Source organism: Eschrichtius robustus, chromosome X, assembly GCF_028021215.1.
Source record: "Eschrichtius robustus isolate mEscRob2 chromosome X, mEscRob2.pri, whole genome shotgun sequence".
Lineage (NCBI taxonomy): Eukaryota > Metazoa > Chordata > Mammalia > Artiodactyla > Eschrichtiidae > Eschrichtius > Eschrichtius robustus.
The window spans coordinates 34,169,133-34,184,262 of NC_090845.1; the positions used below are offsets into that span (position 1 = coordinate 34,169,133).

The window sequence follows — 15,130 nt, forward strand, 5'->3', positions numbered from 1 at the left end:
GCTATAATAAATTGCTGACAGAGTCTTGTTGGAGTCCATGTCATCTATGTCTTACGTAAAACCATAGACTATTTAGCAACTTTATGTATTACAAAAAGCAGGAAGAGAAAGTATGCTAGAATGCCAAATGTATAATTAATCTCAATATTCTACAATGTTTGACTGTGGTCTTCAAGACATAGTATTTTGGAGATCAGAATGTCTCACGTGTGGGTTCAAAGCACGAGTAGCATAAATTGAATACGTGGTGTGTGGCTTGGGAGCACATTGTTGGGTTTGGCTTACTTCTTTCTTTTTTTTCAATTAATTAATTAATTTATTTATTTATTTATTTTTGGCTGTGTTGGGTCTTTGTTGCTGTGTGCAGGCTTTCTCTGGTTGCGGCGAGCGGGGGCTACTCTTCGTTGCGGTGCGCAGGCTTCTCATTGTGGTGGCTTCTCTTGTTACGGAGCACAGGCTCTAGGCGCACGGGCTTCAGTAGTTGTGGCACACGGGCTCAGTAGTTGTGGCTTGTGGGCTTAGTTGCTCCGCGGCATGTGGGATCTTCCCGGACCAGGGCTAGAACCCGTGTCCCCTGCATTGGCAGGCGGATTCTTAACCACTGCACCACCAGAGAAGTCCCTTCATTCTTGATAACATACTTTGTAGTAAGGTTATCTACAAATGTAAAGTAAATTTCAATCATGATAGTAAAATTGCTTTTCTCAGGTATGAGAATATAGGTAATTGCTATGAACTAATTAGATCACACCTAGATAGTTTGGGTCTATTAAACATGCTGTCTATTAAGATATTAGAAAATAGATTGCTTCTTTGCATGGATATTGCTTGATGAAGGATCCTTTGTCATATCTTAGGAAATGGCTAGTAAATACCTGATAAATAGCTAGACAATTCTACTTGTAGCCAAAACCTCCAACTAGACCTATTGATTGAATTTACACTGGTGCTGCAGAAACCGGACATAATTATACCTGTTAGGAAAGAGTGAAATTGGAAATTTGGAAAATCTTGCATTAAGGATAAAGCAACAGACAACATGTTATAATCTAGGTGTAAGTGGTGATGTCCTAATGGGCAGGTAGTCCATGGAGTTAGAAATTCAAGGACAGTATTTAGAGATCCAGGAAATCATTCATCATAGGTGAAATATAACACATAGCTGAGCTTACCGGTTTTGGACCGCCTAGTAAAGGACCCAGCAGAGACAAGATAGTCAGGATGTTAAGTCCTTGAAAATCTGAATAACTAGCAAGATACTGGCAAACATATAGAACTGGGTCTAGTGCTTGAGGCGATAAATTATAGTGAGCTTGGAAAAATAGTTTCTCCAAGTGTGGAAGACAAGAGTTTAATTTTCTGTATCCCTGCTGAGGGCAGAACTTCAACCTGAGACTGGTTAGTTCTAAGCAGTGGAACTAGGGGCTCAAACAAGGAAAAACCTTCTAATTTTGTTTCACTGAGTACCATAAGAAATAGGAATTCCTCATCAGATGATGGGTCCAAATGGTTTCTGAGGGGCCGTCTTGCATAGACTTCTTACAATATGTTGCTACACTCATTGGGAGGTTATAAATGAGGACCATTAAGTTAGAACTCAAAGATTCTATCATTCTGTATTGGTAACATTAATAAAAACTGATCTATATAGGATCAGGATAATTGTTTTGGAACAATTATGCTAATTTCGATGTTAAGTTTAAAATATTTTCTTAAAAAAATGGAACCCTTTTTTCTTTAGGTGCTAGAAAAGGCATAAAAAAGAAAAATTTAGAATAAAAGTGCTCAGAAGTAAAATGAAAAGTCAATTATATACTTTTCTACTAGTTTTGGAATACAACAGGACGTTAGTTAGAGAGGGAAATTTTGTTTTGTAAATGGAATATACTCTTTCACATTTTACTGGTCTAATGATGTTTTTATTATGTTCGGATCAAGTATCAAGTGCCTGTCTTGGGGAAACCATAAAACATGCTTAAAATTGGGCATTTATCCACATGTATGAGATAGAGAAGAAATCAGGGTAAGACTGTTGAAGATCACTGGCACAGAATCCACGGGTATGGAAAAACATACAGTGCATTAGCTTCTATGCAAGAGCCTTAAGAGATGGAAACTGTAAATAAAGTGTGGAGAGAGAGTAACAGTGGTGACAGCTTTAGCACATTTGGGTCACTTTTGAGAAACAATGCAGTTTTGTAGACTTCACATTTTTGTTTTAATTCTTAGACTCTGATAAGTGAGAACATGTTTTAAGCCATACCTTATGACCTGTTTGGTGCATTCTAAAAAACAAAATTCCTGCTTTATGCTACATAAATATGATATTTCTCATTATGTTTATTTTGTATGAAAAAATATAATATCAGACTCCAATTCCAGGGTAGGTATTACATTGTCAGTGAAGTTAATTAAAATCTTCTATCACTTCAAACCTTTATTTAATTTAAAGCAAAAAATTCCAGAAATAACCAAGTATGTTGGATAAGAAGAGCTTAAAATGAAAATCAATATGCATCTGTCAAATGTAATCAGAGCTCTGATATGTCAAAAATCCAATTACACCTGAACTGAAATTGTTATTTTTCTTCTTCTTTTAGCTGACACCCCTATTTATATTTAAGTCTAAAAGGAAAATCAGATGGATATAAGTTGTCATGGTCTCCATGTGTAGGAAATGAGTACACAGTCGAAACTCTACTGTCACCAGCTCTGTGGACAAGTCAAAATTTAATCTTACAAAAGGATTAGATTTCTGTTTTTTCAGTTATCTCATAAAAGGAATATGGTGAATGCATTTTAGGAAAACATCCATTCTAGGATTTCCCTATTTTGACTAGGCACAACCATTCATTACCTTTTGCCACTTGTATTCTTCCTGAATTCTTGTAGCTCTAATTGATTTCTTTTCCTGTAGCAAGTGGGCATGCTCTGAAATCCCTAACCCCTCGATAACAGCAGAAGACGCCAACTTTGAGTGTTATTTATCTTATTATCAAATATAAATGGTGCCGTAATCTTTATCAAAACTTCTTATCAGGAAGAAACTGATAGGAGGAAAATGCAGATGCTGAGACATTTGTCTTGCAGACAAGCACTCAATTCATGAGTACGTTAGCAAATTCAGCATTTGGCATTAGTTTGTTATTTATGAGACCTGAGTTTTAAGAATGCTAAGCTTATATATAGCAAAGTATATGCCTATGTTTAGGTAGTTAGAGAATGTTGAATAATTGATGGATTATTTTTAAGCCATTAGCAAATCCTTATATGTAATGTATATTTGCTAAGTTATCCGTTCTTTTCCACCTCTAAAGTCTCATCCCCATTGTGCAAGTGTGAGATCTTACCACCACCATCTATCTTTCTTTCATCAGGAAGTATATAAGTATGTATTTATCCTTTTTTGTATCTGTTACCATATGAGCACCTGTTCTTCCAGGTCATCCCTCATTCTCAACATTCATATCCCCAGTGGCAGTGTACATCACTTTTTTTTTTTTCTTAACCACAACTTCCACTCCTTTCTAAATCCTAAAACTTTACCACACCATCTTCTAGAATTTGTGATCTATCGTAAGGAAAATACCCTCTATCCTAAACCTGCTTAGTCTTCCTATGAAAACCACAGTAAAGGCTCTTGGCCATTCCCTCACCCCATGACTAATTTTGATGATTCCCCATGTGTCCCTGCATGGCATACTATGCCTCCCGTTCCTAGGGATATGTGAGTATAAAACTTCTTTCTTCATGACAGTCATTTCTGTGTCTGTATGTCTCACCACACCGGATTAAAACAAATCCTGAGTACATTTTAAAACATAAGGTACATATTGATACATTTCATTCAGTTAAACATTGATACCTATGGAAAGCAATAAGTTGCGTATGTATATTGAATTACCATTTTAAACAACTAAGAAAATTGTATGAAGTGATAGACTCAAAAACACTATAAATCAGTTAAAATCCTAAAATATGTTCAAGTAACCCATGGCAACATCACTACAGATAACCTAAGACATTAGAAAAATAAGGCAGTATTATGAACAACTATAAACACATAAATTCAACAACTTAGGAGAAACTGATCCATTTCTCGTAAATTCCAAACTACCAAAATCCACCAAAGATGAAATACATCATATGAGTAGTCATCTATTAAAGAAATTAAATTAATAATTGGGAAACTTCCAAGGCGAAATCTTTAGGCCCAAATGGCATCACTGGCAAATTCTACCAAACATGTAAGGAAGAATTAACACCAATCTTTCTCAAATTATTCCAAGATGGAGAAGAGGAAAAAACACCTTCCAACTTATTCTATGAGGACAGCATTACCCTGATACAAAAACTAGAAACACATCACAGTTAAAGAAAGCTACAGACTAATACCGTTCCTGAAATTAGACACAAAAATCTTCAACAAATATTAATAAAATGAACCCATCAAAATATATAACAAAAAAATATACCCATGAGCATATGGCATTTATTCCAAATGTAAAGGCTGGTTGAACATTTGAAATTTCATTAATGTAATCTACTCTCTTAAAAAGAATAAAGGAAAAAGATCACAGGTCATTCAGTATAGAAAATATAATGTCACCTTCAGTTATGAAACATTGAATACTTTCTCTCTAAAATAGGGAGCAACACAAGGATGTCACTCTCAGCGTTTATCATACTGTTGGAAGTCCCAGCCAGTGCAATAAGGCAAGTAAAGAAAATGAAAGGCAAATAGAATGAAAGAAAGAAATGAACTGTCCTTATCTTCATATCACATAATTATCTACCAGAAAATCACAAGGAATCTTAAAAAAAAAAAAAAAAACCTTTTAGAAGTATTAAGTGAATTCAGCAAGGTCATGGTAAATAAGAACGACACACAAAGAATCAATCGTATTTATATATATTACCAACGAAAATGTGGAAGCTGAAAGTTAAAATCTAATATTGTTTGTAATCTCTCCAAATAAATAAATTACTTAGAAGTAAATCTAATAGAGCATGTTCAGGACTTGTATGCTGAAAATGACAAAATCAAATGACATTTAAATAAATAGAGAGATACACTCTCTTCATGAATTGGAAGACTCAATATAGTAAAGATGTCAGTTCTATCCCACTTGATTTATAGGTTTAATGCAATTCCAGCCAGGATGCTCAGACCTTATGCAAAAATTGACACAGTGCTAAGCAAACAGTTCTTGCTTTTAACCAATAACAAATCCCATAAGAGGAAAAATTAATAAATTGGACATCAAACTAAATATTTTTCTCCATAAAAGCCCGTGAGAAGACGATAAAGTGGAAAGCTATAAACTGGGAGAAAATGTTTGCAAACCACATATGTGACAAAGGGTTAGTATCTAGAATATATAAAACATACTGAAAACTCACTAATAAAAATACAATTTTTAGAAAATAGGCAAAGAATATGAATAGGCATTTCACCAGAGAAAATATACTGATGGTTAATAAGCACATGAAGAGATGTTCAACATCATTAATCTTTAGAGAAATGCAAAATAAAAACACAAGGAGTTTTCACTACAAACCTATCAGAATGGCTAAAATAAAAAATAGTGACATCAAGTATTAGGAAAGATGTAGAGAAACTGGATCACTCATACATTGCTGGTGGGAATGTAAAAGGGTACAGCCATTCTGGAAAACGGTTTGGTTGTTTCTTATCAAAGTAAACATGCAATTACCCTACCATCCAACAATTACACTCATGGGAATTTATCCCAGAAAAGTAAAAATTTATGTCATACAAAAATATGTGCCTGAATGTTCATAGCAGATTTATTTGTAATAGCCAAAGTCTGAAAACAACCTAGATGCCCTTCAAAGTGTGAATGGTTAAACAAACGGTGTTATATCTATACCACTGTGTAGTATTCAGCAATAGAAAGGAACAAAGCATTGATAAGTACAACAACTTGATTGAATACCCAGGGTATTATTCTGAGTGAAAAAGCCAATCCCCCAGATTTATATACTATATGATTCCATTCATAGAATATTCTTGATGTGACAAAATTACAGAAATGGAGAATAGTAGTATTCAGGGTTAGAGTAGTGGGGGAGGTAGGGATGTCTGTAAAATGTCAACCAGAGGGATACTTGTGATGAAACTTCTTTTTTTTATTTTTATTTTTATTTTTATTTATTTATTTATGGCTGCGTTGGGTCTTTGTTGCTGCGTGCGGGCTTTCTCTAGTTGCGGCGAACGGGGGCTACTCTTCGTTGCGGTGCACGGGCTTCTCATTGCGGTGGCTTCTCTTGTTGCGGAGCACGAGCTCTAGGCACGCGGGTTCAGTAGTTGTGGCGCACGGGCTTAGTTGCTCTGCGGCATGTGGGATCTTCCCGGACCAGGGATCAAACCCGTGTCCCCTGCATTGGCAGGCGGGTTCTTAACCACTGCGCCACCAGGGAAGTCCGAAACTTCCATATCTTCACTATTTCAATGTAAATATTTTGGATTTTGTATTGCATTATAGCTTTACAAGATGTTACCATGGGAGATAACTGGGTAACGGGTACTTTCATTTCTTACAACTGCATGTTTATAATTATCTCAAATGTTTTTATAATGGATAAGGATTATATCATACTATAATAAGAGAGAATAATCAGAAGGATAATGATATGCACTGTGTTTGGTATCTATAATATCTACTTTTTAAAAGATAAAATATACATAATTTATGTGATTGTTAATAATTAGAGGTAAATAAGCATTTAGAAAAGAGGTGTATGTTTTTTTCCTTATGGGAGATAATTTCTATGTCTCGTGTTGATTTTAGTTAACATATATCATGCAGTTTGGCAATGAATAATAAAAATATTATATGCAGAAAAAAATGTTTTTTCAAATTCAGTGTTGCTACTTGTGAGTTGGAAAACGTCTTCAAGAACTCAGTGTTTAGTGGCATTTAATGTGTGCTGCTGCCTGACGTAAAGCATACCCAGGTCTCCAGATAATTGTCATGAATGTTTATTAAATTATGTTGGCAGCTGAGCATAATTTCATGTTTTTTGTAAAATTTCCCTTCCTATTATGTCAGATGACCAATTTTCCACACAAATGAGCTCAGGTTCCAATCAGACAGATTTGTAATTATGATTTTTAGCATAAAGCAAGCAGATTTCTAAGCTAGTCAGTGAAGCTGCTGATTTTATTGTAAAACACAAAGCTATAGCTTTTGTTATGCAAAGATGCCTGGATGCCTGCCCTTCAGAAAAATCTCTATAACCTGAAATTTAGACCTACTTCTACCACTAGAATATTTCTATGAAGAGAATGAAAATCGAACTAATTAAAATATTTTATATGGTCTGGGCTTGTAAAATGGAACCCAAGGCTCACAGTACCATTTCTCTTTTCTGTCATTTTATACAATTTTCGTAGCTTCAGAAATACAGAAAAATATTCTAACAGAGAGAGAACTAATATCTTCTTAGGATTTAGAGAATTTGGGGCTTTTACAATAGGTAGAGTGGTTGATGGATGTAGAGATGGATAGATAGAAAGGGAGATAGAGAAATAAGTAAACTGTGAGTGAATGATGAACTGTTGATGACACATTCTTTTCCTTTAGTAAAATTTCCTACAGTGAATTGAAACCTGATGACCACTACTGACATTCAGCGTTTCCTCCCCTTCTCTCATCTGATATTCTTTCTTCCCATTTCATTAAGAATATAGAGTCAAATCAGAATCTAATTGTCTGGTTCTTCCATTACATCCACCAGCCTAATTTTATTTTCATCCATGTGCCTTGCCTCTCCTCCCATTACATTGGAAAAGCTCTTTGTGTTCTTATGGCCAGCCCTCTACCTGTTCACTGAATCCCATGCCTACTCAACTATGTGGAGCTCTCCAGCTCTTTCCTATGTCTTCTGTGTAATAATTCTTGTGGGATTATGCCTATCAACATAGCAAGCATGCAGTAATACCTCTTAATGTTAAAAGACATGCCTCTCTTTACCCCTTATCCCTGCCAGGTACTATCCCATTTCTCTGATCCCTCTTTATGGCAAAACAACTTGAAAGGTTGTCTATACTTATGGCCCTCATTTCTTATACATTATCTTTTTTTTTCATTTTTTTTTAATTGAGGTATAGTTGATTTACAATGTTGTGTTAGTTTCAGGTGTACAGCAAAGTGATTCAGTTATATAGATATAGATATAGATATGGATAGATGGATAGATAGATTCTTTTTCAGATTATTTTCCCTTATAAGTTATTGCAAAAGCTAATCTTACTTTATTCCCCATCATTCTACAGACGATTCTGCTCTTTTGAAATTCATCAGTAACATAACATTGCCAGATCTGATCATCTGTCTGTGTGCATCCTCATCTTGCTCAACCCATGAGCTCAACTTGATACAGTTGATCTCTCACCATTTTGGGAACAGTTGGCCTCCGGGATTCAATTCTCCCTTGATTCTCCTTCTATCTCTCTAGTAAGGCCTCCTCAGTCTTTTTTGCATGTTTCTCCCCTGTTCCTATCACCTGAATTCGCAGAGGCCCAAGGCCCTGTCTTCTCTTTTCATTTCTATCCATACTTGTTCCTGATGAGCTCTCATTCAGTCACAAGTGAATTCAAACAACTTTTAAATTGATAGCCCCAGCCTCAATTTCCCCTTAAATTCAGACTCATATAGCCACCTGCTGTCTTAGTATTCCCACCATGGATGTCTGCAAGGCTTCTCAGACTTCCTTAGGTGCTTTGCTCAAATGACACCTATCAGAGAGGCCTTCCTGGACCACCCTATATTAACATCCACATCACTCTCTAACTCTTTATTGTTTACTTAACAACACCATACATATAATACATTTTATTTATTGTTTGACTTCTCACCCCCAACACATTCTGGAATGCATGATCCAGAAAAACAAGGGATTTATTTTCTACACTATTTTATCCCTTATTACAATGTATGGCACAGAGTATTTTCTGAATGAATAAGTGAAAGAATAAAATAGTGTACAATCAATGTATACTGTACAAAATGGGATTATCTGGATGGAACTGAAGCAGTACCTTTACCATAGCAAAATCTTGATATGTATATTATATTCATATATATATATATATATATATATATATATATATATGCTTCCTTTTTCATATGAGGAAAATCTCACTTAGAAATTTAAATAACTTTCACAGTTTCCCAGAACTAATGAATATCAGAGCATAGATTTAAACTTGTAAATCTCAAATGCTTTACATTATATCATAGAGTATTCTTACAGGTGAAGAGAGAGATTTTACATACACACAAACACAACTTAGCAGTGCAGAGAACAAGGAAGACATGGTAATTGATCAATAAGGGATATTATTTTAATTGAAATTAAGATTAGTTACTTTCCAAGAAAATATTCAATTTCCTGACATTAATTTTTAAAACCTTAGTTATCTTTTCTATTTATAAGGAAAAATGTTATCATAGAATATTAAGACTGGAAGGCATATTAAGATATTCTAAATATTCATGTAAAGCTCAAAACCCTTCTCTTGGTTATCACTGTCAGTGGTTATTAGCCTGTGCTTGAAGGCCTTCAATAACAGAAAACTCTGTCCTTTACTGTGTCTCTGGTCAGGAGGCTCTGATAGTGGACTTTTCACTCATTTTTGACCCAGCAATGGAATGTTTACATTGGAATCAGTATTTCCTTTAAGTTTTATTTGTTTATTTTTTACTAATGTATTCTTAGATTTTTAAAAAAGCAAACATAGAACTTTAACTTACAGGTGCTTAGTTCATGATGTAAAACTTACCTTAGCAATCATATTTGTGTTGAATAACCCCAAAAATCTACTTTAAAAGCATTATATGTCTCAAGCTGAACATTTTTTTCTAAGAAGCAAGGATTTGTATCTATTCCCCAATGACCTATACGAGTAAATGTGACCTTCTACTTAGTGCTCACTTTTTGTACACTGGTTCTTTTAATGGTGTCTTCTTTGGACAAGTTCTTTATTAAATCTCAGACATTAGCTAGCTCTGTAAAAGATGGAAGAGTAAAGCAGCAGCAGTCTCTAATCCTTCATGAAGGAAATTCCATCCCTGAAATGCCCTTCTTGCTCTTCAATAGATGCTTCCATTCAATACATGCACCTCAGTCAGCAAGATACAGGTTGGAAGGGAAGACTGCTTCGTCCCTAGCTTTTCCATGATCATAGCAGCCAAATGGCAGTCGGAGTCAAATTTCTCTATCTGTCCTGTTTTGAGAGCCTGGAATTAGAAATTCTCTAAGCAAGTTCAGTGGCATCCCATGCCTCAGCCTCTGAGATAACATAGAAGGAAAGATAATTTCATGTATCAGTTTGCTAGGGCTGCAATAATAAAATACCAGTCTGGGTGGATTAAACAAAATAAATTTATTTTTTCATAGTTATGGGGGCTGGAAGTTCAAAATCAAGGGACCGAGATATTTGATTTCTTCTGAGGTGTCTCTATTGGGCTTGTAGCTGGCTGCCTTCTCACTGTGCCCTCACATGGTCTTTCCTTTGTATGTGGGCATCCTTGGTGTGTGTCTGTGTGTCAGAATTTCCTTTTTTTATAAGGACACCGGTCAGACTGGATTAGAGCCCACCTTAACAGTCTTATTTTAATTTAACCACCTCTTTAAAGGCCCCCAACTTCAAATACAGTCACATTTGAGACACTGGCAATTAGAACTTCAACATATGAGTTGGGGAGGGGGGCATAATTCAGCCTATAATATCTCTGAAGAACCAATGAAAGGACTCTTCTCCAAACTACCACATTAACAATTCTGTTCTATTTTTTAGTGATAATTTAAATTAAATCAGTTATTGAAAATATAAAGTATTCAAGTAGAAAGTGCACACATTTCATGTGTGAAAGTGGTTGATGAAAAGTCACATTCTTGATGACTTGATGTTTTAAAAATAAAAGCTTGCTTTCTTATTTAAAATAAACCACTATAGCAGCAACATGGATGGACCTAGAGATTCTTGTACTAAGTGAAGTAAGTCAGACAGAGAAGGACAAATATTATATGATATCACTTATATGTGGAATCTAAAAAAATAGTACAAATGAACTTATTTACAAAACAGAAAGAGACTCACAGACATAGAAAACAAACTTATGGTTACCAAGGGGAAGATGGGGGAGGGATAAATTGGGAGTAGGGGATTAACAGATGCACACTACCATATATTAAATAGATAAACAACAAGGTCCTACTGTATAGCACAGGGAACTATGATCAATATGTTGTAGTAAACTAACGGGATAGAATCAAAGAAAAGAATATAGATATATACACATATATATGTATAACTGAATCACTTTGCTGTACACCTGAAACACAATATTGTAGATCAACTATATTTCAATTTTAAAAAAACAGACATTTGACAAAAGTATAAATAAATAAATTAATTAAAGAAACCACTATAACAAAAATAATAGCATCACTTAGGGAGCTAGAATGTTTAAGTATCTATTTGATTTCCTGACATGGGCTATTTCTAATTCCATGCTAAATATTAGAAATTATGCTGTGGGGAGCAGTAGTGTAATACCACTAAAGTGATTAAAAATTAATCTCCCCAAATGAAATATTTTCATTACTAAGATGAGTATTATGCTCACTTTACGCTCTTGAGAAGATTTTCTTCTAAGAAGGCAAGTAACCTCATACCATTAAAGTATTGTACAATTTCTATATTTCAAATTGGAGATCAGTGCATAAATATTTCTATTACGTTTAATCAAAAGAGCAGTCAAAATAGCAGTATTAGAATACACTGAATAAAATTTGAATGTTAAGTGCAGCTAGGCCACAGCAGATTTCAAAAGCAAAACAACAATAATAATAATACAATGAATGCCACTCTTTTTAATATTTCTCAGATGCTAAACATGACGTATTATCAGGGTCTCAAAATTATATAAATAATGTATACTTCTCTCATAAAATATATAAGTACCTAAAATCAGTTATGTAAAATAAAATGTGCATATTTCCCCCTAGATGCTTATTAGGATTTTGAATCCCCGAATGGTAACTGTAATAGAAAAAAGTAAATACATCTGTAGTTACTTTGTGTACTTACTATATGGAAATGGAGTAAAACAGAAAAAGATAAGCTTAGAAAATGTTTTGAGTTTAGAATATGTTTTATTAGATTGTTTAACCTAATAGATGTAGTAATCATCACACAAGCTAGATTTCCCAGTCAGAAGATAGAAACAACTGATGTGGTTTCTCCCAGCTTCCTGCTAAACACATATGAAGATGCTGAAATGAGCCTCCAGCAACACTGAAAACGTGTACACTGGCTGAAAACCTATTCCAAGAACCTAGAAGCACTTAATATAATGCTCAAATGAGAAAAATAAAGGCCATATCCTTGCTCTTGAATAGATCGTGAATTGACAAAAAATGTCAGTGATCCCTAAAGCGTAAATGTGGGGCAGTCCCATTAAAAGAACTGTTTGCCAGGCCATCCCCTTCTTGGAGCTAACTGTTCATTCCAAATTTAGAAAAATTCTTTTAAAAAAATGAGCTGGAGGAGGAGACAGTTCTAGTAGAAAATAAAGCATCTATAATTAAAACAGTGTGGTACTTACACATGAAGAGAAATCTAGGGACTCCAGAAAAAGGCCAAAATATATAAGGAAATGCCATGTAGGTGGCATTTCAAATCATTGAACTTTTAAATAAGTGGTTTTTGGATAATTAGTCTCATATAGAAAATCAACAACATTGGATACATTCTTCATTCCTTACATATGGATAAATTACAAGTGGATTGAGTATTTAACTATAAGGATGAAAATATATAGGTATTAGAAGAAAACATAGGTTAGATTCTTTATAAGATAGAAGTGTGGACGGCTTTTCTGTCTCTACTCAAAGTGTTGCAAAGGACAATGGGAAAACCGCAGGAAATATAAATTATTTGTGAGACACGAAATGAATTAGATAAATTCTCAAAGTTCTTTTCATTGCTAAGTTTCAGTGATTTCTTGGAAGTTTATTAACATGGCAGTGACTTACTATTCAAACATGTAATAATAGTTAAAGAAATGTATGGTGAATTTAATAGGGAACTATAGTTCTATTTGTAGACTGGTAAAAAGTTACAGCCACAAATAGCCTACTAGATTTTAATTAAATGGGCTTATTGGTTATAGCATTATCTTTCATTTCAAATATTATAAGAAAGCATGATGTTAGCAATGAAGTACCCTTTTGTATCTTTGTCTTGACTCCTTACACCATCTAAATGTCTGGGTTTATTTTTAGTTATAATATAATCTATTTTTAGTGGTAATATACTTTTGTAAGGGTAAATGATCATTTCTAAACTTTTCCTTGGAGATGCAATGTATGGTTTATTTGACTCAGCTCTGCTTTTTTTATCATATTCCAGCTCTTTATCCTATTTTATTTTGGCTCTTGCTGTTTTTACTTATTTGAATGCAGCAATTCGTTGAAAATACAGAACTCATAAAGGCAAAGTTGAAGATAGAAATTTTTCAGATATCTTGGTAAACAACATGATCTTTCATTGGGACTTTGGGCAAGTTGTTTAACCAGATTGTCTCAATATCTCCATCTCTAAAATGAGAAACATAATAACTCTTGTTTATGGTGATTTTCTGAGAATGAAATGAGATATTGTGTGAAAAATACTTAGCACAGAGCCTGGCATAGAGTCAGTAGTGAATAAATATTAACTAGTAATCATATTAATTACTAGTTATTGTTAAGTGTGACAATACACCTTAGAAAATTTTCATTTCCTGAAGGAATAAACTTTAAAATTTGAAAATTTATAAGAATTTTGAGTTGGGATATTTTGCAGAGGGGCCATTTTCTATTTTCTTTCTTGATGTTCTTAATAGTTTAGTACATTATTCTCATCTGAGACAAAATGACTTAGAATATCATCAATCTTATAACAAAGAATTTTAAAATAACAATATAGTCAATAATCCCTCATTTTCTTGTAAAGACTGTTACTCTTCAAAATAAAGGAAGACACCGATCACTTGGAAATCTTCACTGTTATAAATGGCTAGAAGCTCACTACTCTTCCAACCTCTCAATACTTGTCCAATAGATAGAGGGTTTTTTTTCTAAGTATGGTCTCATGATCACCTGCTTCTGGATCTCATGAGCTGCTACGTAAATATGCAGCTTTGAGGTCCCAGCCCAGACTGAACAAATCAGAATCTCTGTAGTTGGGCCTTAGCAAACTCCATGTCTAACAAGTTTTTCGCAGGTGGTACTTATTCAAAGCAAAGGTTGAAAAATTCTAATCCTCTAGAACACAAGAAATTGCTGTCTGTTTTTCTGTCTTCTGATTTTTACAACCTGAAGTGGATGCCCCTTTCTTTCACAGATAAGCTTTGGCTTCCTTCGTGAATCAGTTAAAGAAATGAACAGTTTACTGGTAGCAATTCTGGGGCTCCAAGCAGAAACATGGAGCTGTTATGGTCTAGAACAAAAATATGCAAAGAAATGAAAGGGTCAGAAATTGCTGTACTTTGCCTTATGCAAAATGTGGTAAGACTTGAAAAGATCCATGGGTTTTATGGGTTTTTTATCACTCTGGGAAACTCAAGCCATCACTATCAACATTTCTTCAATTCTTCCAGCCTCTTCAGGAGAACCTTCTTGGCTCAGGATAAAATGTGTTTTTTAAAGAATTTTGGTGACATTTGAGGAAAATTAGTGAAGCCAGTGAAGTGCACTTATAATTTAGCATAATGTGTTTTTTTGTTCAGGAGTGATTTTGAAAAATTTAGGTGATCAGTAAGGAGAGGTTACTTTCTGTGGTTAAAATTATTATATTCTAAAAACGTTTACCACATTAAAGCTTATTTTTGTGTGTGTGTTTTTTTTTTTTTTTTTTACAGGAATTGCATTGCCTCCTAAAGGGACTGTAGATATCCAGGTGTTACTTATGCTCCAGGTTATGAAATTACAAAAAACAGTGGTCATTGTTCAAATGAAGAAGGCAAGTGGAGAAAGGTGGCCTATTGACAATTTTAAAGAATTGCGCACAGAGGTGAAAAGGTAACATTTACATAGCACATTGAAGGAACAT

The 15,130-nt window shown here is 34.3% G+C and overlaps 1 protein-coding gene across 1 annotated transcript in view; it reads left to right on the forward strand.

The window, feature by feature from the left end:
* CFAP47 (cilia and flagella associated protein 47) overlaps nt 1-15,130 on the forward strand; it is a 460,447-nt gene that overhangs the window by 372,504 nt on the left and 72,813 nt on the right. The window contains 1 exon segment of the mRNA XM_068532596.1: nt 14,940-15,099. Within this exon segment, the coding sequence (XP_068388697.1) occupies nt 14,940-15,099 (160 nt within the window).